Source organism: Crassostrea angulata, chromosome 6 (genome assembly GCF_025612915.1).
Source record: "Crassostrea angulata isolate pt1a10 chromosome 6, ASM2561291v2, whole genome shotgun sequence".
Lineage (NCBI taxonomy): Eukaryota > Metazoa > Mollusca > Bivalvia > Ostreida > Ostreidae > Magallana > Magallana angulata.
The window spans coordinates 13,743,470-13,768,977 of record NC_069116.1 but is presented as its reverse complement, the minus strand read 5'-3'; the positions used below and the strand labels follow the sequence as shown (position 1 = coordinate 13,768,977).

The 25,508-nt window shown below is 33.6% G+C and overlaps 1 protein-coding gene across 2 annotated transcripts in view; it reads right to left on the bottom strand.

Annotated features, from left to right (window-relative positions):
- Positions 1-274: 274 nt before the first annotated feature.
- LOC128187156 (uncharacterized WD repeat-containing protein alr2800-like) overlaps positions 275-25,508 on the bottom strand; it is a 30,450-nt gene continuing 5,216 nt past the window's right edge. For both annotated transcript variants that reach the window (XM_052857401.1, XM_052857402.1), the window contains 8 exons: positions 25,021-25,142; positions 21,843-21,932; positions 19,495-19,581; positions 18,103-18,191; positions 17,034-17,253; positions 13,306-13,428; positions 11,934-12,087; positions 275-1,034 (listed from right to left, as the gene is read on the bottom strand). In XM_052857401.1, the coding sequence (XP_052713361.1) occupies positions 842-1,034; positions 11,934-12,087; positions 13,306-13,428; positions 17,034-17,253; positions 18,103-18,191; positions 19,495-19,581; positions 21,843-21,932; positions 25,021-25,142 (1,078 nt within the window). In that variant the 3' untranslated portion in view covers positions 275-841. The remainder of the gene's footprint in view (positions 1,035-11,933; positions 12,088-13,305; positions 13,429-17,033; positions 17,254-18,102; positions 18,192-19,494; positions 19,582-21,842; positions 21,933-25,020; positions 25,143-25,508) is intronic.

The following is a 25,508-nucleotide window of genomic DNA, read 5'->3' as shown; positions in this document are numbered from 1 at the left end:
TTTATTCATCAGAGCTTGGCCTTCGGTGGGAGCACCTGTACCACGTAGCACACAGTTTATCTTTATAATAATGGATCTTTTTCCTTTCAAGTTTCGTCAATTTAAATTTTCGGCGTGTTACAAGATAATTGCGTTTTAAATGCAGTCCAGGGACCTGCACCGTATCGAGATTTTTCAGCATAGAGGACACACTTCGGACGTAATACGTCCTTGCAACAGTAACAGACGGTATTAGCGTCATTATGCAATGATGGAAAAAATATTGATCAATAACTTGTTTGATTCAATGTTTTTTTATTAACGGACTTATGCACGCTGAGCACGTGTCTATATCATGTAACAAACACAATGACAGTGCAGGCAGAGGGTCAAAAAGTACGATGCACGATGAACAATCGCTTCCGGCCTCCCCCAACAAAGTTGGAAATACAAAGTAATTTGCAAATATGAAATCTGTATAACCATCCAGTCAGCATACATTTTCTACCGAATTAACAAGTTTATACATGTATTTTCTGGATCCGAGGATATTCATAAAGAATAAATAAACGGACAGCAGAAACATGCAGTAGTCTTAAAGCTTTCATATGCTGAAATTATATCAGTAATAGTCTTCTTCAACTAACGTTACCAGAAACAATACCAAGAAAATACTGATACAAAAATCTGAATGATTAGTTGGACCATTAGTGATTAATGTCATTCCTGTAACAGAAATAGAGTCTTTCTGTCCGCAAAATGCAAAATTGGTCTCTATTTAAAGTCATTCGACTCTTTGCAGATGATGTAGTCTAAGTCTGAGCAAACATCTGCTTCCCAGTCCTACTCATTAGTGGGCTGCCTACACCACGACACACCAAGACTTCCAGCTTGGACTTGGTGCACCAGGTTCGTCATCAATAAGGTCATACGATTCCAATTCCGATTCCGATTCGCTACTTTCAAGGTCGGACTCGACATCCGAATGCCGTGGCGATTTGGTAAGCCCCAAATAATACGACGGCTTAACCCGCCTGGCGTCGGGGCGGATATACCTAGAACATAAAAAAGATATCAACTCGATGGAATACAAGTCTGTGATAATGTGTAATCATTACATCTAAAGACAATCCGCCACCCCTAAAAAAGGAAGTGGTACCATTTATTGAATCCAAATCAAGATAAGGTACATTCACAGCTTATGAAAACGACTGATCTACACGTGCATAAAAGTAAGAGACATCAATTAACTTAAATACTGAGTACGGACGGATGTTGACCGAGTTACCATGGTAACAGAAGTTGTCGACTTGTTTGTGTGATATACGTAGAAGAGAGTCTGTGCTTTGTCATGTTTGTGTCGGAAAATAGGATTTTGTCCCCAGTGCATTGTTGAGTCACCTCAATTCTAGAAAGTCGGTGACAATTTTTTTTATTGATTCATGAAATAAAATTTTCCCACAGAAATTTTATAAAATTAAACTAAGGATTTCTTTGAATCTTTCGATAGGAATTTTGATATGTATCTACACGTTATTGTAAAAGTCTTAACAAAGTTGTATAGACTCGTCAATAGACTACTTAGAATTATTTCAACAAGACCTTGGACTTTCGGTATGACGAGCTATTTTTTTGCATCATACCAAGTTAATAATGACACTGGTTTCAAGTGAAATATACCTAGAATGCGTACTTTTAGCTCAAAAGACAGCCAAATCGTGTTGATTTCAAAGAGCCATGGCTGAGTGGCCAGTAATGAAATAGACAGGACGACGTTACAATGCAGTTTGACGCAACTACGCAACTATAAGTCCAAGCTCTTGTTAAAATGGTTCCGCAACTACTAACAACTTCTGACCAGTTACTCTGAGGTTAGGGTTAAAGGGGTTACTAATGGGACATACCAATATTTTTTCAGTGGTGGATGTATTTTTAATCATAGACGATTAAAATTATAAAAAAGAACCTTCAATTGATACAAAGAAGGTTTTTATGTAACGTAAATTTTAAATGACACAAAACGTAAGCATTTGACTCCATAGTTTTGGGTTTTGTCACTTGGTTTTGGCTGTGATTTTTGAAAATCGTCAGCTAAACTTATTTCCTTTTCTCAAACAAACGTCTTAGATTTTTACATGTAGGACAATTAACAGCAGAAATGTCAACTCTGACGCAAAAGCTTATCAATAGGTTAATACAGTAATTGCAATAAGTGTAAATAATATGTTTTTCTACATCATTCCACCTAAATTCTGGACATCGCGACTGGTCATCAGTGGAAGAGGCATCTTGTTACACTAGAAGCCAGTGGAAACAAAGGATTGATTCCACCGACAAGTGTCGAGTTGCAACAATATACGTACACGGCTGGCGAGTACAAATATTGGACAGACATTGTCTCTTATTGAGAACATCTCCAAGCCACGTGGGGAAACATGCTAACAACCTTTTCCCCAGATTTGTATTCGATATAAAGGTTATGAGCACGGGTAGATGTCATTCAGATGCCAATTCAGTTTTCTTAAGTTTGTTAAGGTCAAAAAATCTTCATTGGTACATGCATACCCTTTTAAGGTATATATCATATTTTCCACCTTATAAATTCTGTACTTACTGCAACCCGGTAAATTCAAAATTTACAAGAGCAATTAATCTTTAATACATTGACGATATTAAGAATGCATGTCTTCATAAGCCACCCCCATTCCCTGCTCTGAGAAAGCCAACTTATAGGATAGAGCTACGCGTTCTTTTAAGAACACCGTAAAATGTACCACGCACGTTTATATGAGTATTCTTTTTCTGACAAATGTTATGATATGTTTTATGACTTCTTAATGTACTTGCATTCGTAATGTATATATTTTTTATTGTGAAAAATCGGGGGAAGGAGTAACTTGAGAAGCTTTTTTTTTTATCGAATTATAATGAAAAATTTTTCCAACTAGAACCATTTTAACAAGAGCTTGGACTTTGGGTAGTTGTGTCAAACAGCAATGTAACGTAGGCCTGTCTGTTTCATTGCTGGCTACTTAGCCATTACTATTTGAAATCAACAAGATTTGCCTGGCTTTTTAGCTAAGACTTACGCAATCGGTGCATATTTCGCTTGAAACCGCGTCATTTTTAACTTGTTTTGACGCAAGAAATAGATAGCTACCTCCAACCGAAAGTCCAAGGTCTTGTTAAAATGGTTCTAAGTACAAAAAAAGGTGTTTTAATCCCCATAAATTATACAATTAATCATATAGGATTGGATTGGATCGGTGATATTTCTGTATTATTGTGGAATCATCATTGTTCGTTGGTGAGCAATGTTCGTGGCTTTCGTGGGTAACCCTTCCCCACGAATTTATATCCTCGCGAACGTTTATACATGTACAAGCATTTGTTTAATATCTATTAACGAAATAAAACTTGCTACCAACGAAATTACGTCCCCACGAACCAGGAAAATGTTGGCTAAGCAAGAAAATTGACCCCCACTAATAAAAATGATTCCAAAGTAATTCTTTAAATTCGGGGATCTTCAGAACATCTTGAATTCTACACACACAAAAAGAGTCGCTTTCTACGAAAAAGTAAATGTTCACAAATCAGATACACATGATACACAGAAATGATTTCAAATCAAGAATTGTTGATAAAGTTACATACAAATAAAAATTGTAACATCGAAAGAATCACTTGGTACTTTATGAAAATAAGTGATACCCATCAGAATCTGAAAGTAATAATGTAACAAATTAAAGCATTCGTTGTGGATTTCTTTTCCCTTGACTACAAAGAAAAAAAGAATTTTAAAGAAAGGACCGAATAAGAACGAAAAAGAACGCTTTGTCAGGATAAAAATAAAGTAATCATCATTCATCAAATTGTGATAAACTTAGACCTGTTACGCACTTATTGTTCAGAGAGTTTTAGAGAGTACAGCGCCTCTGTCGGAATTCGCCAACTTAACTGACAATTAGATACGGGTCATCCAAGTTCGGGTTGTAAAACCTTTTATCTTAGCCTGGTACAAGCCGGTAATTACCCAGAGACAATACCAAACAGGCGTGGAGCGGTATGAGGTCATCTTCTTAATTCATCAAATTTATCAGGCATCTTCTAATTTATTATAAATCAAGGACAATGACGTCATCAATTCCGATCCGGATCCAACAAACATCTCGGTTCTGGAATCAATAACACTTAATGAAACTGAACCACTTCACTTCAGTCCTTGCTTTAAAATCGGGCCTGTGTTTGAACGTGATTAGAGTAGATGAAAAGAATTATTAAACCCCATTTCAGAAGTCATTTAATCATCACCTGAGCGGTGAAGGGGAAAAGGATATCTAAATTAAGAGGAGTAATTAGATTGGCTGATTTTTTTCCCTTCATGGTACATGAAACGCGCACTTTTACTCTTGAGAAACTGGGTTAATTCAGTGGCAGAACTTCTATTGACGATTAGATCGAAAATAGAAACAGGTTTTCATGTTTTATGATTCTGACATATGTTGAGAAAGGTCGCACAAAACTCATAATGATTATTCAAATACATCAAGGACTTCAAGCTATTTAAGATTGCAAAGGCGTGGATGTTTGATAATAGGCAAAATATTGAACAAATTGATTTGTTTATAGAAAACAGACAGGCAGACAGATATATAGAAAGAGAGGGAAAGTGAGATAAAAGACAAAAGAAAACTGAGGAAAGAAAGAGGGAAAGAGAGATAAAAGAGCGAAAGATCATTCACCCCATTTATTCCCAACAGTGACGTCGACAAAAAGTCGTTCACCCTGCTCTATATTAAAAAACCTCTCCGGTCAATAAATCAAGAAAAGAGGCAAGAAGAGATGTGAAATCGATAGTACAGGGCTCAGCCTTGTGTGCAGGCACGAGGAGGGGATGGAACTGGAGTGAAAGAAACAAGGATATCCCAAGGACATACAGTAGTATCTGAACAGTCTTAGGCGATTCATCTGCTTTCTTGTCCCTCCCTGCAGCTAATCAGGTGAACGTTTGATGTTGCATTGAAAAGACAGATGATGAACTGCAGTCTCATTGCAAAGACTTAGTTGTTGATTCACCACACGCCCACGAGGAGTCATCTGAATCAATGAACTTTTTACTATTTTATACCTTTTTTGGCGAGGGAAATGAGATGGGGTTCATTTGTGGCTATTGCTCTGTTAATATAATGTTTACATTACTCCAGAAGAATCCCTTTGTTCCGTTTTTTTTAATCATTCGGGATGATGTGATTTACGGCAGGTAGTCTAACTGGTAACCTTGGACGCGTCTGATGACCTCCCTCAAAAGGCGTGTTCAGTGCCCCCTTAATTCAATTAGCCGAGATATCGCGGGCCATCGACCAGATACGGTTGGTTGGATGTCGTCTGCTCTAGAGGATGTTGCTCCGACTCGAGCTAATCCCGATCGCCATCAAAGATGTTCACTTTTGTCTCAAAAAGTCTTTGTTGTATGATTTACATGATTTACGATTACAATTAATGCCTGTTATTTTTTGCCCATAAAAACTATAAGCGTAATGTTTTTGTTGATGATCTTCACAGGACATTAACATCTTCCAAGGCCTTCCACAAGGACAGAATTTGAAAGCATTGAGGGTGGAGTAAATGCTTGTTTATGTGGGTGTTTTAATTGCTGTTGTTTTCACTATGTTGTTGTCTTTTCGTTTTTGTATAATTGACTGTTTATCGGTTGTTTATTAAATTCAAGGTCCTTTACCAGAAATTTATATGGTAAAGCAACGATCTGCACATCTTTGTACTAGTTGCATTTTATCTCCAACAAATGTGTTTGTTTTCCTTTATATATAAAAGGTAACCAAGAGAGCATTTCCCGAAATAAACTACACAGCCGGATGAACCAGTGCACGAGAGGTGTTCCTTTGGCAACGACATATTTCCCCTTTTTTCCGCGCTTTGACTTTCGGATCAATATGATGTCTGACGTATTAACCAGGAAACACTCGGGACAAGTGCACATTGGTCATTTTCAAAAAATCATCCCAGATACTTATTATTAAAGAGTGAAGTACATTACGTAAGAATGCATTGACTGGATATTGAGTACAATGACAATAGGTCTTCGTATCACCGAATGATACAGACCTTTCGACTTTGTCTTATTTGTTGAATTATTTACAGTCTTTCCATGGGTTAATAGTCATCCCACCTCGAGATGAAAGATTTTGGTGGGACCTTTGGCATTTCGTTACCAATAATTAATAGAGGAACGGCTTTTCCGGTTCCCTCAAGCTAGGTTAGGATGGCACAGTTTTGGCTTGTCCCATTGTACATGCACCTCTTAACAATCAACTCCAACATATGAAGGCCGAATCCATCTCTTGTTTATCATTCATGACGTATTTCCAAGTCATTCACATTCATAAGGTCAACTTTTGTATACAAAATATTTATGGGATGAAAATGTTTTGTTAAAAGAATTTGAAATTTGTTTCACAAACGCTTTCAGGTTGCTACGCCCAACTAAATATATACTAGTACCCTTTTTAATGTATGCTCATTTTTTTTTAATTTTCGAAGGCTCTTAAAGCATATTCTGTTTGGTAAAGTGAATGACCAATAAAGAAGGATGTCTATGTAACATTGAATTCAATCTCATTTATCAACCTGTACATACTTAACCAAACCAAACGTTTTCCTTAACCTTTTGAATTACAGTAATAAAAAGACAGAATGACGGATACATTTGACAAGTTATTGTCTTTTTTCTTTCACCAACTATTAATTTTATAAATTTAAACTTACTTTTTTGATATTCAAACGGATTTTGTAAGAGGCAACATTCTTTCAATTTTTAACAAAATTCCCATTGATAGCCACAGAAATCAACTATTCATATTATGTTTTGAAATCTATATCCTGGACCAAATCAAAACTTTTTTTCTTGTTTTTACACACTTTATATATAAGAAATAATGAAAAGTTTATAAATAAAAACATTGCTGATAAAAAATGTCTCCTTCCACTAATTAAGTTATAAAAGGGTATATGAAAACCTAAAAAATAAAGCCTACTGTTACAGTGTGGAAAACTGACAGACACATGGGCAAAGAGGAACAAATTTATTATAAACACCTGTGTTTCAATTAGATGAAAGAAATAGCACTAATTACATGTATAATGCATGAAGAGGCCTAGTGGATTATGTCAAATTTACATAGGTAAATGAAATCTACAGAAAGGTGATGAAAATTTACAACGATAATGATGCCTAAAAAACATTCATCAAGCAACCATTAAAAAATCAAGGACAGCTGTTAATATCGCATGCAGAAAGGTTAAAGGTGAACATTACTCAGTTCATCCCCTTTATTTGAAACTGATTAATGAGAAGGTGTGTTTATATCATGAAGCATTAGTTGGTCAATAATTCAGGGGACACATATTGATTAGACAGAGAAGTGCAAATCACTGCATAGTAATTCTATTCACACAACACAGGCCACTCAGGTGGAACGTGGTTTAAAATTCAGCCTCTCTTTAATGGAGATTCATAGGTAATTCAGTGACGATTGCAAAAATAAGATATTAATTTTTTTAAAAATTGCAGATAGCTATTCAAATTAATAACAGGTGAACTCGGGCATTGTCTAGCTCTTGCAGATCGGATGTAGTTGACATCTGTATTGATATGGGTATTTCGTTCTAGCCTATAAACAGCTTGGTCTCTTCTTGAACTTTTATTTTCTGATGAAAAATGCTATTTCTCTGGACTCCCTATAAATAATCTCTGCCCCTGATTAACATGCTCTGTTTCTCTAAGATATGACTTGATTTTGATATAGAAAAAGAGGCGGTAGTGCTTATTGGAAATGATGCATTAAAACTTATTTATATTATAAACTTAAAACTCTATTCCTTATTAATTTTACACATTAAATATTTTTTAATATCCATGATTTAATTCAAATATTAGGATGTTTCTTCTAAGAAAACAATTTTTATTTTTTTTATTTTCTAAGAACACTTTTTGTTTTGGCAGCTACTACAGAAATATATTATCACAAATTGATGGGTTTTAAAATTAGAATAATGTTGTTTTCTGACATATCTTCATTTTGAGGTTTTTGATAATTATAATTTTACCTATCATTTTTCATTCTACCAACCTTTTAAACAGTTGTGAGTTTCCTATCAGAGTGACACCTTTCAACCATAAATGAATGATTAATGCAGCAGTAGTTATACAAATAACAATACCATTTTACTTGGAAATAAAAAAAAAAAAATTCTAATAACTATATGTAAGGCAATTAATTCAACAGAATATGTACTTTAAAAGACTTTAAGTTTCTATAATGGGAAAGTGAACAAAAATAAACCCCTTGAAACATGAATTATAAATATATTTTTCAGCTTCCTAACAAAAAACTTGTCCATAATTCATGGCCATTGCATACAATCAATTTTTTTCTTTTATCAATTACCATTACGTTTTATTCTTCAGAAGGGGAAACTGCATATTTTTCCAATAGCTTTCCGAGAAAAATATGCTTGCTTTTAATGATGTTTTCTTCTACGTCATTAAATCGTGCAGTTTTCAGCCCAGCTAGGAACCATATTTTATGGAAATATAAAAAAAATAACCACTTCTTTTTAGTTGACGGTATTTTTGTCCCCCCCCCCCCCCTAAAGTTAACATTGTGCTGTATTTCTTCTGTATTCTGACTATAAAAATTAATTAATTAATATACAAAAAACAATTAATATAAAAATATCTTTTTTATTTACTTTATATGAACAAGAGTCTTATTTGAGTTCTGACTCACAAAAATTTATTAATCAATACACAAAAAATAATTAAATAAAAATATCGTTTTCATTTACTTAATTGAACAAGAGTCTTATCTAAATTAATTAATGATAAAATATTAAGAATACAAATTACAAAGGTGTAACAGATAAAAAATTAAAAGGTACCTCATGGTGTTGGTCGGTACCAAACTGAAAGTACAATTTCTTAAAACTTGAGTCATATATACTGAAATGTCATTTAGTACTTTGTAATTCCTCCTTATAATAAAATTAGATAATTGCGTCAAAACTCTGAATGTTGGAAAAATATCATGCTATTTCGTGTTGTCATTAGGTATACTTGCCGTAGATGCTGTTAGAATAATTTAAAGTGAACTCAAGTGGCTTACTGCATTTTTGTTGTATTTTACATAATGAAATACCATTCTGTGCCAAGTGACTTGTACTAGACTGTTTAAAAATACATCTTGATATTTCCTGTAGACAGCAATTCAATGCAGAATTCTCAAAGAAAATGGTCTTGAACTATTAAAATATTTAAAAAAAAAGGAAAATAATATGCAAGACATCTGAGAATGATGATAATTTAAATACAAATTTAGAACATTGTTTTATGCTGTGTAAAAGATGAAACAACCAAATCTACAAAAAATGAAAAGTCAGTGGGCCAAAGATAGATCTAAATACAGATACAGAAAACCCGGTACTTGATATTTGATGTATGTAGTATTCAAACATGTCAATTTCAGTTTAAGAGTTTTTATAATTAAATGTCACCTTCATTCAATTGAATTCTTATTTTCACAAGCCTTTGTGACAAGACGTATCTATAACCCTAAACTAGGGTCTAAATACCATTCAAGAATGTCTCTGAATGAAGGGGATTAAATCTTGGGGTCCGACGGCATCAATACATGACAGAGGGGATGATATATATGCTAGTTCAATAATAAAAATAATATTCAATGAATAAATTTAAACTTTTGACAAAGTACTTGTGACGTGTCTAAGCTTTCACCTCGGCAGATCAGCTCTTAATATATCGACTTTACATAAAGTGCAGAGGCTGGTGTACTTTTAAACAGAGAAAAAAAAAGTTGCCTCATTAATTACAAACAAGAAAAACATGTTATTTGCTTGCTTATTTGAAGCAAATAACATTTCTTCAACTTAAAAATTTGAAATATTTTAAAGAGTTTTCACTGAAATATTATTATACACTATAAACTGACTGAAGGAAATGTTGTAAAAAAAATGTTTACCAGAAGTACAAAATGTTACTTTTAAAAATAGAATACAGCATTCTTATTGGTCATTTATGTACCAGTACTACATGTACATTTAAATTACTGATCTCCTATGGTTCGTTCATACATTTTTCAATCACACTTTTTGATTTTATATCCTATGCTTATACAGGGGTTTTCTTTTCTTGTGGCACTGAAATGGGGAAAATGTGTAACTTATTTTATTTGTGTCAGTCTATTTTTGCGATTTAAAAATTTTCATATACCAAGCAACACCGGATATAATTTCTGCGCATTGAATATTTTGCGATATAAAAGTGATAGCAAACAAAAGGTGAAAATTAGATCATTGTGAAAATTGCCAGGCATAAATGGTATTTCAAGTGAATGGTTATCAAAATAGTTTTGGGCTCTATCTTTAAAATTATCGATCTTTGTCAATACTGTCCTTTGGGAGTTGAAGACAAGTTTTCTTAATGTAACTTTCGAGGTCAAGGTCATAAATGAATGACACAAAATTTTCAAGGTCATCATCAGTCAATTTCAAATTGAGCTTGCAGGCAGTCAGAATCCACCATATCTTCTTCTCGGGACAAAAAAGTGATATAACACTCACAGCTGTTCATTAAAAGGGTAGGAAACATATTTGTTTAAAAAAATAAAACTAAAACTGCAACTTCTCAAAGTAATATCCACTCATATATAAATTTTAAACTGCAAATCTGAATTTGTAATAAATCCATTGAGTTTCTTTTTATGAAAAGATTTTGGAAATGTTTTAAAATACAGAATAATATCTATTGTGTGTTTAACATTAACAAAGTTTTAAGTTTATATGGCTACATTCAGTGGTGAAACACTTCAGATGACATTGGACCACCTTCTTCTGGGAATAGACAGTGTTCATACTACCAATATCATCTTAATCAGTACAAATTTCCTTCTTTTACAAAAATTAAGTATGAATGAATAGAAACCAATTCATCATTTGATAATTGCTTCAAGCATCCGGTTTTAGGTCAGGTCAGGATTTTCTTTTGAAATACAATGATCATGCTGTTGTCTGATGACAGACAAAGCAAGATTAGCATTGAACAAATGTTTAGTTACATTCGAAGAGAAAAAAACCCTGGTTGAGAATGATCCAGACAACTGTGATAAATGCCACACTTCTTGAGATCTAGGAAACTGCTGTCATTCAGAACAATGGAGGTTGTGCAAGGAGTATGACACATAGACTTAAAGCCTTTACAGGCTTACTCTTGCCTCTCAATTTCATAGTGAAAGTTAATGAATGAATATTAATTGGATACAATATGGTATACAACACATGATGATACTGTACTGTTAAAAAAAGAAAAACACTGGATCACCTTCCCAAGACAAAGGACAGAGTCAGTGACTAAGACTTTGAACTAGGTGGCGCCATGTGTAACGAGCAGACATTTTGCCCCAGGGTTCCTTGCTACCTCAATCAGGTGACCCACAAGTCAAGTTTAAAACAATGAAAAGAACTTTTAATAAAGTGGGCATTAGGAAATACGAAATAAGATAAATGAGTGTCATAACTGCCTTAAGAAACAAGTTATGAATAGTTTTGTGGTTCCAAATTTATTTTTAATTTGGAGGTGGTTATCAAACTTTAAAGTTGAAAAAAAAAAATCATAAGAAAAATCCAGACTTCTTATGATAATTCTAGAGACAAAAATATATATATATATTTTTTAAGTTTAATATCTCCCTAAATGCAGGTGACAGCTGATTAGTAGTAACGTTTATTGATCAGCTAATCAATTAAAAGTTCAGGGCTAAAATAAAAACGGAAATCTATACATCTGTATTATTTTCAATTTCATTTTTATGTTGAAATTAAGAAGGAAATTCTGAGAGAAAAAAAAAATCCTAATTTACCTTGCATTTGAAGTTTGGTTCCAGACTTTCAATTGGACACCTGCAGAAATGATAACCCACGAGTCTGACAGTTTGGAAGAACATATAGACATAATTCTGTCCGTCTCCTCATCATCAAGACTGCAAAAGTATTTCTCTCCTTCAGCAGACCTGACTATTGAAAAAATAAATAATTAAAAACAGAAAGACAGGAAATATGTAATCATTCATTTGGCTCTCAGTGAATTTGATTTGTTACTCAAGTCTGATTTCTCAAATCCATTTATGGATATTATCCATGGATAACTTGCAATCCAACTAAGTAAATTTATATGATTTTTTCAAGCTAATACTTAAAAAAAAAAATCTTAATTTAAATCAATTCAAATCATTTTTTTTTCAATGACAATCATGATTTGTTTCATTTTGCTTTTCAGGGTCAAAGCTGTCTTACTGAAGGTCTACAAAAGTTAAGTCACTAAAAAAGATTTATTCACTATTCTCAGAATTTAATTTTTTTCAGTTCCATGAAAACTGCACTCTGCTGTTTTAATGTAGGGTAAATATATTTAAAATGGTGAAACTGATGCAAAAACAACTGTCAACCTTATTTAATATTAGCTACCAATTAACTAAAACTTAGTAAAACTGTTATATATTTTTGTCATACAAAAGAGAGCGAAAGGGCTACTTAAAAAATCACAAGATAATTTACGTGTTTATATTTTTATTGTCAGGTCCTACTTGAAGTACTCAGAAATAAGTGTTTTATCATTAATATATATATGGAGAAAATTCCTCTGCATTTTATTAAAATTGATAGTATGACAATAACCTTGAATGTTGACCTTGAAATTGGTACAAAAGACATCTTACAGAGTTTTGCTTTCAGGCCATCAGTAATTTAAGTAGCCTAGCAAAATATTACAATGAATGAACTAGAATCCGCATATCTCCATTGAGACACAAACAGGAAATGGCCTTGAAAAAAAAGTTGTTTTGAAGCAAAGACTGTTCTCCCATGTGTGAAGTTCAAACCATTGGAATGTAAAATTGAGTCTGGTGCTCTGTGCAACATTGTGTTCTAAAGGAGATCTTCTCACGATGGTAACAAAATTGGCTGTCAGCCTCTACAGCATGAATGGTACATGCAACCCCCGATTGTTACGATAATCGACATAAAAATGCAGATTCCATAAATATATGCCAAATACCACACAGAATCACTTAATGTCTGTCTACATTGCATAAGACCATCCCCCGTCTGCTCTCCTAGACTCGTACTTAAGCCATCGGCAGAACTGTAGTTTTTGTAAAATTTGAAGCAATGCAATGCTCATCTATGTAAAAATTCATGGTCATCATAAATCTTTGATAGATAATTGTTTGTTACCATTTATATATCCAAGTCCTTTGTCGAGGCAGAAGGCCGAGGCTAATAACAATCCCTCACAGCAGGCTAGACTGTCTGTGATTCCAAATTCTTCATTATGATTGCCAAGTTTATGGACAAGACCTGAAATACACAATCTAAACATGGATAGGAAAAAGTAAATCTTTTTTTATTCTGGTCTAATCTACATCCATTCCGCGGTGATTAACTAAATAACAATGTGTAACAAAATGAGACATATCATGTTAAAAACGCCATTAATCTCCTGATAAGCAAATTATTTTCGGAATGGAATGAGATAAAAAATGCACCCTGCATTCCTTCTAAATCTGGATTAAGCAACAGTGCGGCTATTTTTACTGTATTCTTTGTGGAAACTAGATCCGCTGTTAAGAGACTTTATGAGACATATGCCCATCCTAAAAAAAGACAAGTATCACTCACACACAAGTACAATAGAGGAAACTGTCCTTGAAATTTCTCGACAGCTTAAGTGGCATGAGACAGGGACTGAAATTAGGACACTTATATACAATGCTGTCAAGTGTTGGGCCTTTCTCTAAAATATATTGTACATTAAAATTCCCCATAACATTCTGCACACAAGTAGGTCAAATTTGGTCTTTAATGTCTATCTTCATTTACAAACTGTTTCCCCCCTAATAGGATAATGTAATGAAAGTGAAATTGTGTGAAAATTGAATTTCCTTGAATGCATGCATTTGTCACCTTATAGTGCAGTGCAGGCTGTCTCAAGATGCACTAAAAATGATTTAAAGTTAATAGCTTTTGCCCTTCCTTAATTTGTACTCATATATTCTACATAAACTTATGTCTTACATAATTAACTGATTAGGTTTGCTAATACTGGTATATAGTAATTATAGCATGAAAATACATGCAGTAATAATCTTATGTCTTAAATTTCTATTGATTTAATCACATACTAGAAGTATCAAAAAGATTGTTCACCAATTTAAGAAAAACTATTAAATTCTTTACTTTTTATGAATAGAAAGATTTTGTATGCCTCAATGCATTAAACCTCGGTGAAATTAGTAAAAGCATAATGCAAAAATTCATCCATTTTTAGGCATTTTATACATAATGTTGTTCAAAATGTTTAGAGAGAAGGGAGACATTGTGTGGGAGTAGAACTGTAAAGATGAATGCCGAAATGAAGCATGCGACCTTGTCATAACTGTTACAATGCTTGCTGCTGTTGACACTGCAGACGAAGTCAGACATTTTAGTAAGTGTATAAGTATGATGTAATAATGTTCATGCTGACCTTCTGTTTTATCGAGTGACTGACTAGTGATCAGTCGAGAGGTACGTCACATCCCTCGATCACTGCTTTCAGGAAAAAACCCTTTAGAAATCTATATCTTAAATACATATTCTATATCAACAAAGAGGAAAAAAAGTTTATATGGTATTCCCAGCTACTTTACAGAACAATATGGAACTTTATCTTAAATTGTGCTAGTTTGTCATCCACAAAACAACCCAATTCAAGGTCAAACGGTGTAACTCTTTCGATAAAATTAAACCTTAATTATAAAGGAATACTTTATTCCAAGACAAAAATAATTAATTATGAATTATACATTTTCTCTGAAATCGCAGCTGCGAATTGTGTTAAATGCCTTTTGAAATTGTAGATTCTGAGAAATGATAAAAAGCACTTACGCAAAAAGATGAGAAAAAAAGAAAAAGAAGATAATTAAAAAAGGTTCACGCTGTGAATTTTGATCATACACTGATTATGAATTCAAATTTCACTTGGATCAAAACAACTTCAAGTGCTCAGATACAATTCACCTTGCAACTGACATTAAAAAAGAAGAAAAAAAACACCACTAATAGATTTTTTCCTCACAAAAACATTTTCATATGACCTTGAAGTAATGTAAACATGTTCTAGATGTGTTCTAATATGAATCTGCCTCCATTTGTAAAGGACGCTTCCTTGTATAAATGGATCCATATTTAGATTCATTGTGAAAAATGAGATAGTGCAGACACCTGTTAGGAAAAAAAAAAGAGGGCAGACGTAATGACTCAAAAGTGAGGCATGCTGTCCCATCATCCAAATTCGTCGCGTTTATTTTAAGGACCTGGACAAAAGACTTGCAAGAGATATGTGCAGCTTGATACAAGTACACAGCAACCTCACTCAACTGATTAATTTTTGGCTTTTATATGACGGGCATAATTTTACAAGGCACCATAACAAGTTTTTTTTTCCCTATCATTTTGAATAAATCCAAATAAACAGCATGATCATATCACCTAGAGTGCTCAGATCACTACTGTTTATGATATGCTATACATATATATCCATTACACAAACATATACAATGTTAACAAGAGAATAATAGTTGCATGATATATCAGAAAAAGTGTTCTATAGCTTGCTCTACAAACAACTAGGATTTGTTTGTTTTCTGATTGTACATTACTGGTATTAGGTGCACCAGGGGATATAATGTCTCCATGAACCTTCCCAGTACCTATGTATGTTTTACATGTGTTATTTCTGCATGTTCATGTTTATGTTAACTTTTACATGTAGTTGGATTCTACTTTTCTTAGAAGATATGGAAATTTTCAGACTTACTGGTATTCAGTTGATTGATTGTTCTTTGAATTCGTTGTAAATATTAAAATACCTGTGGCTTCCTTGTTTTTTTTTTTCTGACTGATTTGGTCCAGGTGGGTTCTTGAAATGGGAAATTTCAATTCATTTCATGTTTGAGGAGGAAAGACCATTAACATATTTTTTAATTAATATACTAGATTTCCTTACTCCAAACATTTCTGGGAAATATTATAAAGAAAAATTTTGGTCAATACAGCCCAAGCGAGCTCAATTTAATATAAAGGATGGATTTGATTTGATTTGAATAATTAAATCACAAATAAAAAAAACATAAATGTGTAAAAATGGACATTTCATAGGGGAAAGTTAAGCTACATTACTAGCAGTGCAAGAGAGAGAACTCTAACTTGATAAAAAAGAAGAACTTTATCTAGCTGTCTCTGAAAATTTTATCAGCTAACTTGAAAATCGCTTTACAAATTGCTGTCTGATTAGTCATTAATTCTTTAAAGCAATATAAGCTGTATTTTTTAGAATTTTATTTTGCTTCAAAAACCTGCTAGTCTGATAATTCTGCCTGTAACTTAAGCTTTTATGATAGATAAGATTTGTGAAAATCATTCATTTTTGTCAGGAGAAAGATTTCACTTATAAGGAAAATATAGCTGATCAATTTTTGTACAGGTCCACAATTTTGCTTCAATTAAGTCTTCTTAACGACTTTTTCCACAAAAACAGAGCTAACAGAAATTTAAAAACCATGACATTTTTTGTCATTTTAGTAGAAAATAACATATTTTCTTTTTAAAAATTTTCAACATGAAAATTGCAGCTCATATTGCTTTAACTTGTTGCATGTTCATATAATTGATCTGAAACACAACATTAAATACTGACAGAATACAGGGTAGTCAGGTTCATTATTATTCTGGTCACCATTTATGGTAAAACACAAAATCATTCGAAAGTAAAGCCTGCACTGCACAACAGAATATAATGGCAAATTTATTAACTTAAGCTTGTGAAATTTGCATGATACTTCAATTTCTTCCACACTGCTGAAACAAGCTAAATCTTGCATGTGTCTAAATATGCATTGATTACTCTATCACAATACACGTACCTGACTTCCAGTTCAGAGCTTTAACATTGGGCCCATCATCGCCATAGTAAACAAGTCCATTGCTGCTGGTCATTCCCCGTATCCCCCGACAACAGAGGGCCGATCCGTCTGTTGACCTGGTGCCCTCAGACTCAAAGACACACTGTAACTGCTGACCGTTGACCTCATACACCTTGATGATCCCATCCAACGAAGATACAAACACATGGGTTTCATGGATCTGTTAATGAATGACATAAATTCTTATGCAGACTGATAAAATGATTTGCTTTTCTTCTGATTGTGCATGCTCTATAAGTTCAATTGAAGGTTTTTAACGATCTTTTTGCTACCTTTGGTTGAAACTAGCCAAGTGGATCTTTAAAAAAGTCAAAATTGTAAACAGTTAACTATAGAACCTACCCTTGGCAAAACAAGATGCCAGACAAATTTTGACGATTATGTTGTTTGTAATATTCATAAATGACAAACATTTCCCTGAATTTAAAGGCTAGCTACATGTATGCTAATATTTACAAAAGTCCTTGTGGAAAACAACATGTTTTGTACATGTGCAATAAACACACAAAACTAGCTGTCATGCAATTAAAAGTTGCATGCACTCATATCTGTAAGTCAGAACAAGCTGTGTTCTTTAATATCTTGACTGGTAAACAGATCAAAGAATGTTGACAGAGTTGTCAATACTCTAAAATAACCAAGCAGATGTTCTCTCTGTTAAAACCCATATGCTCTTTACTTTTACGTCTTCAACCAATCCTATTTTTGAAAATTTTTAAAGCACATTTATTCTTTACAGTAATTACCCCTGGTTCTAAATTTATTCACTTGAAAAGTCAGTTCATGCTAATTTGCTCAAAATCACATGACTTGTTTTAACCAATTAAAATATGTTTCCTTCATTATCTATACAATATTTTATTATGAAAGAGACATAAAGGATTGGACAGCAATCACTTCTTACCAATACACTCTCCATTTGATAAGCCTTACAAGATCTCAGCCAAACAGCAATCAGGATTGAAGCTTACCTATTGCTAATTAACACAAAAGGATTAAAGCTACTCACCTGAATTCCAGACACACTGTCTGCAAAGGCACGCAAACTCTGCAAACTTTTGCTGGATTGCACATCCCATGTCTCAAGTTTTCCTCCATCTAAATAAATCAATCAATATGTCCAATGTACAAAATAGCTTCACCAAGAGTACCAACAATATGAAGAACATAAGCTAGGATTGTCCAATCCAAAAAATATCAGGCACCTTGCTTATTAAATCTGTTTTTCTTCATAATATGTGTAGCTTGAATGTCAAGTAAGGATACAGATTTTGTTATATTCAGTAGTATATTCTCACTATATAACTCTATATAGACGATAGTGAATAAATGTAATATTAGCTCGTCCGAAAAATATTGACCAGTCAATATTTTTTTGATATGGACCGGCTAGGTATAATATCTAGAGAACATTCCCTCTATTTCAATTAATCGCCTCTGATTTGAGGATTCGTAAACTATGACGTAAATAACTCTTCGCGACTCCAAAAACAAAGTGACGTCATAATAGACAGTCAGTCAAGGCAAGTAAACAACAGACGCGCAATGCGACGGTTTGCTATCATAACGGATGTAAGGATTTGCGAATTACTGTGAAGTAAAATCAGGTAGAACATCTGTATGTTAATTCTTAGGTCGGCGGAATATCACCAGTGACCGTTTGATGCTGAGGATATTTTGGAAATGAACTTTGCACAAAATTATATTCGTGAATTCTTTGTTGACGACCTGTTTTCAATTACTTTATTAAATTTTGGTTTGTTTCTTCATATAACAAAACATATGTTGACTGTGTTTTCGGGCAACACTGATAATATTAGCCCCCTTGGGCCGAAAATATTGCCCTCCGCTTTGCGTCGGACAATATTTTGTCCCTCGGAGGCTAATATAATCAATGTTGCCCTCAACCCCAGTTAATATTTGTATAATATATAAACTAAGCATCACAAGCACCTGACGTTATATATTTTTCACAATATAAAACTAAATACCCTATATTATTCAGTACAAGGTATCTATTCTTATTATGAAAAAAATATATATTAACATCGGGTGCTTAGCATTGAACAACAAAATGTATTTTTTTAGTAAAATAAAGGGAAAGGATTTTTAAATGAATAACATGGTACACTAAATAACAGGAAAGGTCTGGAGGAAAACAAATTTCATTAATTTTCATTTCAGGAACTAAAATACTTCATTATCATTTTTCTTAAACAAATAGACCTACCCTAAGGTTGCGTCATCATCTGAGGGTGTGAATTGGATTTAAAACTGCACACTAATGGATACATTTACAAAGAGCAGATTTGATTGAAAATGAAAAAAGGAGACACATGATGATTTGTGCTCAAAGTCAACAGACTGTGAGACCAAAAACAAAAAGTTGAGGTTAATTTACCTGAGCCTGTTATGATGATGGATGCACTGTTGTGGTAGCCCACACACGTCACAGGACTAAAGGTGTAGGTTGATCGCCGAACCTCTCCTGTAATAGTACATGTATAGGGGCATCATTGATGTTGGCAGGTCACAATATAGAAAAAGAAAGCTAACTTTCAATAGAATAACAAATTTAACAACATATTGAAAAAGATATTTATTTTTTCTTATGTTTTTTTTCATTAATTTGAAGATAAAATAAAGAGCTCCAGTGGTAAGGATTGGTAAGGAAATTTTTAAGTGGTCATGACATGATTTAAATAGATACAAAGGTTGAGAACTTTTAAAAATAATCAAGACAATATTCCAAAAAATAGGAAATATGCATATATCCTGTCTCATCTTGTATAAATACTATAATATCGCACTTTTATTCTATCTTTCTAAGTTTTCAATTTCAATTATGTTAGAAAAATAAGGTTTTGTGTAATGTTGGTTACATACAAATTTTGTTTGGTTAGTAGCAGTATGAACAACTATTGACTCTGTTAACATGCTGTCAATAGACCCTTTCATGTTAACTGGGGTACTGCTCTTTTGCAGGGCAAAATGACATTGTTTGGTGAAATATAAGATAACCTCAATTGTTGCAATTAAGTCATTTAATTATCTACCTACTAAAACTTTCGCAAAACATATTAATTTGCCCTGCAAGAGAGCAGTATCGCAGTTATCATGAAAGGATCTTTGTCAGGTTTTCTTTGGTGTAAACAGTACTCAAAATTCATTTGTCGACCCTGAATTGTCTTCTCTATAAACATGCACTACCTATGGCTGATCCTGATCCAAAGTAATTGTGGTAACAATTTTTTTCAGTATTTTTTCTTAATTATCTGTAAACTCCTAATCAAACGCAAGGAATAAATATCTGCGTAAAATCGCGAGAAGCACTAATCGCGAATTTTAGAATATTGCTTTTATTTTTCGGACATGTGTTCACAACATAAAACAAAGAGACAAATTTGGCACTTGCGATTTTATGTTCTCACAATTTGATGGAAAATGGTTGAATCGCGGAATTAAGTACTCGCGTAAAATAAGGAATCTATAGTATCAAAAACTAAAAGTATAATGCCTATCTCTATGGGGCATATCTGTCAACTAAACTGCAAATCAAACGCAGCTTCTCGGGCCTTTCCGGCAGGCTCGGAAACACACATTGAATGTATTAACATCACCGGATGGTAGAATTTTATACAAAATGGAGTCGCTTCCCATTAAAATAAGTATCAGCTAGACAGTCTTGTAAGTTGCTTCTGTGTTATATTTTAGGGTATATCGTTTACTTTAATGAAGTATAGCTCACATCTCAACAGATCATGAAATGTGTTGTATTTATATCAAGTTCTATAAAAAGGGGGCTTGTCCTGGACGCCTAGGTAATACATTTGAGGTGTTTTTCCGAGCTTGCCGGAAAGGCCCGAGAAGTTGCGATTGAACTGCAAATATCTTCTTATCTTAAAAACTGCAGGAAGGGTCATTTAGACAAATGATGCTCCATGTGCTCAATGGCTGGCATTTTTCTCATAAATTCACAAAAATTTTTTTTTGTAATTTACACATATTGCATATACATGGATCAAAATATGATGACCGCTGACCGCGTTAGACAGGTGACCGCTCCTTAGAGGGCAATTATATAGGGTTTTTCATCGGGAGGAAATAAAATGACCGCATACGAAAGGTGACTGCTTAATAGGGGTGACTGCTACGGCAGTTTTGACTGTATGTCGATTGATCTTATCTTTAAAACTGTATGAGAAGTTATCCGGCCAACTGGGTTAATACTCTATATGCAAAATTTATTAAGAAATGACTTAAGTTTTTTTTCTCATATTTTATCAAAAATTAAAATCAAAGTAATATGCACATTTCTTAAAAGTATACATGTACAACTAATCTGAAAAATAAAAGAGCTCCTATCTTAAAACTGTAGGAGGAGTTATCTGAAAAAATGAGGTACCCTATATGTAATATTATGCCAAAAAACTGCTAAGTTCAATAGCTGGTATTTTCCACATACCAGTAAGTTATCAAAAATCAAAATCCAAATAATATGCGCATTTCTGATATATATGTACATGTACAAATAATTTGCAAAACAGAAAACTTCCTATCTTGAAAACTGTAGGAGCTAGCTAGCAGTTGGCCGGTCAAAAGAGGTAGCCCCCTGCCTGCCTGTCTGCCATTATCACCATTTCAATATTAACTTGATTTGTCTTACCAAAAACCAGGTTGAAAAAAAAATTGATGTAAATTAGGACTTTCAAGGACCTGAAACAAAGTTATTTATCACAAGGACCTTACCTGTGGCACTGCACCACAACTTGAAGCTACAATCTGAAGAACCACTGAGAATCAGCTGTCCTTTTGTGGATGGAAATCCGGCTTTCTTACCTACAAAATTTGTAACCAGAAAATCATATACTGGTAATCAATGATCACATGGTGTCCTTGTGAAGCTTTCGGCTTTTTTACACCCAGCTGCCAAAAGTATGTCAATTTTTTTCTTTTCACTATATATTTTATCGAAAACCAACATTTTTCAAAGAATTGTTAAAAAGAAACCCTTTGACCACATTGAAAATACTTGGATTGATAGATTAAGAATTTCTTTTTTTTATTTGCATCATATATACCGGGTAGATATTTTTCCGACCTTCTGTTCCTGAGATTTAATATTAATAATCCAAAGTAAGATTTTTTTGGCTGGCATATTGCAAAGAATATATAGTTGGGCTTTTAAAAAATATTTTAGCTACAGTATTATGTTTAAAATATCAAATTATACAAATGAGTTTTCAAAGTATGTCAAAAAGTGGAAATTGAATCTACCAGGTACTGTAATCGTTATGAACTTCAAAACCTGACAAAAAATAAGACCAGAAAACCTTTTGAAAACAAGTCTTATTTTCAATGAAATATATATGGAAAAATAAAAAACTGACATACTTTTGGCATGAGTGTAAATAATAATCCTCCTGGCACAAAACAATGCATACCAAACAAGAGGCCCAGGGGCCACATCGCTCACCTGAGCCTTAACTCTGATCAAATTAGCAGTATGGTATCAAAATATCTTGACAACTAAGTACAGCAGATCTTGCTAAAAAAAAATTCAAAATCTGCCAATTTTTATCCACATCTTTTTTTTTTTTTGTAAATACCAAGCCCCTTTTGTTGTTGTACCTATAAGAAGATTTTTCTCTATTCCTATATACACCCCCCCCCCCCATTTCGTGGCCCCACTTTTCTCTAAGGAATCATGGTTTCATCAAACTTAAATCTGCATAACCTGTGCTTTCAAATTAAGTACTGAGTTTTGGACCGAAAACTTTCCCAGAATATTTTTAAAGATTTTCTCTATATATTCCTATGTAAAAATCTATCCCCCCATTGTGGCCTCACCATACCCCTAGGGACCATGATTTGAATAAACTTGAATCTACACTACCTGAGGATGCTTCCATTTTAGTTTGAGCTTTTCTGCCCTGATAGTGTTTGAGAAGAAGATTTTTAAAGATTTTCTCTATATATAAATTTATCCCACATTGTGGCCCCGCCCTACCCCCATGTACCATGATTTGAACAAACTTGAATCTACATTATCTGAGGATGGTTACATGCCAATTTGAGCTTTCTTTGCCTAATAGTTTTTAAAAGAAATTTTTTTACAGATTTTCTCGATATATACCTGTATAAAAATTTATCCCCCAATTGTGGCCCCACCCTACCCCCGGGGACCATGATTTGAACAAACTTGAATCTACACTATCTGAGGATGCTTCCACTCAAATTTGAGCTTTCCTGGCATTTATGAGAATATTTTCTCTATATATTCCTATGTAAAAATCTATCCCCCCATTGTGGCCTCACCATACCCCTAGGGACCATGATTTGAATAAACTTGAATCTACACTACCTGAAGATGCTTCCATTTTAATTTGAGCATTTCTGGCCTGATAGTGTTTGAGAAGAAGATTTTTAAAGATTTCCTCTCTATATTCCTATGTAAAACTTGATCCCCCTATTGTGGCCCCACCCTACCCACAGGGACCATGATTTGAACAAATTTGAATCTACACTACCTGAGAATGCTTCCATTTTAATTTGAGCATTTCTGGCCGAATAGTTTTTGAGAAGAAGATTTTTAAAGATTTCCTCTCTATATTCCTATGTAAAACTTCATCCCCCTATTGTGGCCCCATCCTACCCACGGGGACCATGATTTGAATAAACTTGAATCTACACTACCTGAAGATGCTTCCATTTTAATTTGAGCATTTCTGGCCTGATAGTTTTTGAGAAGAAGATTTTTAAAGATTTCCTCTCTATATTCCTATGTAAAACTTCATCCCCCTCTTGTGGCCCCACCCTACCCCCGGGGACCATGATTTGAACAAACTTGAATCTACACTACTTGAGGATGCTTCCATTTTAATTTGAGCTTTCTGGCCTGATAGTTTTTGAGAAGAAGATTTTTAAAGATTTCCTCTATATATTCCTATGTAAAACTTGAACCCCCTATTGTGGCCCCACTCTACCCCTGGGGACCATGATTTGAACAAACTTGAATCTACACTACCTGAGGATGCCTCCACACAAGTTTAAGCATTTCTGGCCGAATAGTTTTTGAGAAGAAGATTTTTGAAAAATAATAACAAATTTTCAATAATTCTCAATTATCTCCCCTTTAAAGAGGGCGTGGCCCTTCATTTGAACAAACTTGAATCCCCTTCACCTAATGATGCTTTGTGCCAAATTTGGTTGAAATCTGCCCAGTGGTTCTGGAGAAGAAGAAGAAAATGTGAAAAGTTTACAAGGACAACGCCGCCGATGCCACCGCCAACGACAACGTCGACGACAGAAAACGGACTAATTTTGATCAGAAAAGCTCACTTGAGCTTTCAGCTCAGGTGAGCTAAAAAATGATATTAACTACCGGTATTTGTATTTATCATCATGGGTGTTTTCATATTTTCATCAATATATTTCCTTATTAAATCTTAATATTATATTATCAGCATAGACACTATCTTTCTTATAACTCAAAAAAGTATAGAGACTCACAGACCATAGTTATGAGTGGAACAGCTTTCAATATGATCTGAATAAATTTCACTATAACAAATATAGAAGATGATAATTTGTAAATGTACTTTTCTAACCCTTGCTAGGGTTAAATGAACATGCAGTTCCGAAAAGCAAGAATGTTCTTTCCATCCTTTAAAGGGACTTAGACACGATTTGAGATCAAAAATTTTATTTTTATTTTTTATGTATTAAATTGTTTACTGGTGCATTATAAATGATTGACCAAAATATTGAATGTAAAAGTCAAGTTACAAGCAAGATACAGAGGTAAGAATTGGTTGTTATGTAAACAAAGCTCGAGTCTTATAGTTGTTTACAAAATATGTAATGTAGAGATTTACCATTTTTTTAGACAAAATGACATGTAAAAAACAATTTAAACTTGACTCACAGATGTTATTGGAGGAGCTGGTTGGAATGAGGACCACTGCATTGACACCCCCTGTGTGTCCCCCTAAACTTCTGACCTCCCTCATCTCCTTCATGTCCCATACCTTCACCGTGGTATCTCGACTGTCAAAGAAAATCACAGCTTGTATTCATTCAAGATTGTGGAGAGAGAGAACACAAATGAGGACCTTCTGAATTGTTCTATTTGTACAACTTATCAACACAATTGTCTCTGTAAAGACGGTATCTTATGTAAATCTACATGTATTTGTTAAAGCTGCTTGGTCCGATTTTTTGGTTATTACAGTATCAAATAATTTTCCATACAAATCAATTATCTGAGAAAGTTATTTACACCAGCAGAATCGGTCTTTTTTTAAAGTTAGAAATATTCAAAGTAAAAAAAGATAATTTCTTTTTGGGCAAACCAAAAAAACAAATCAAAATGCATCATGGGCATGTTTAGAGAAGGCAACCACTTGGTTTTGT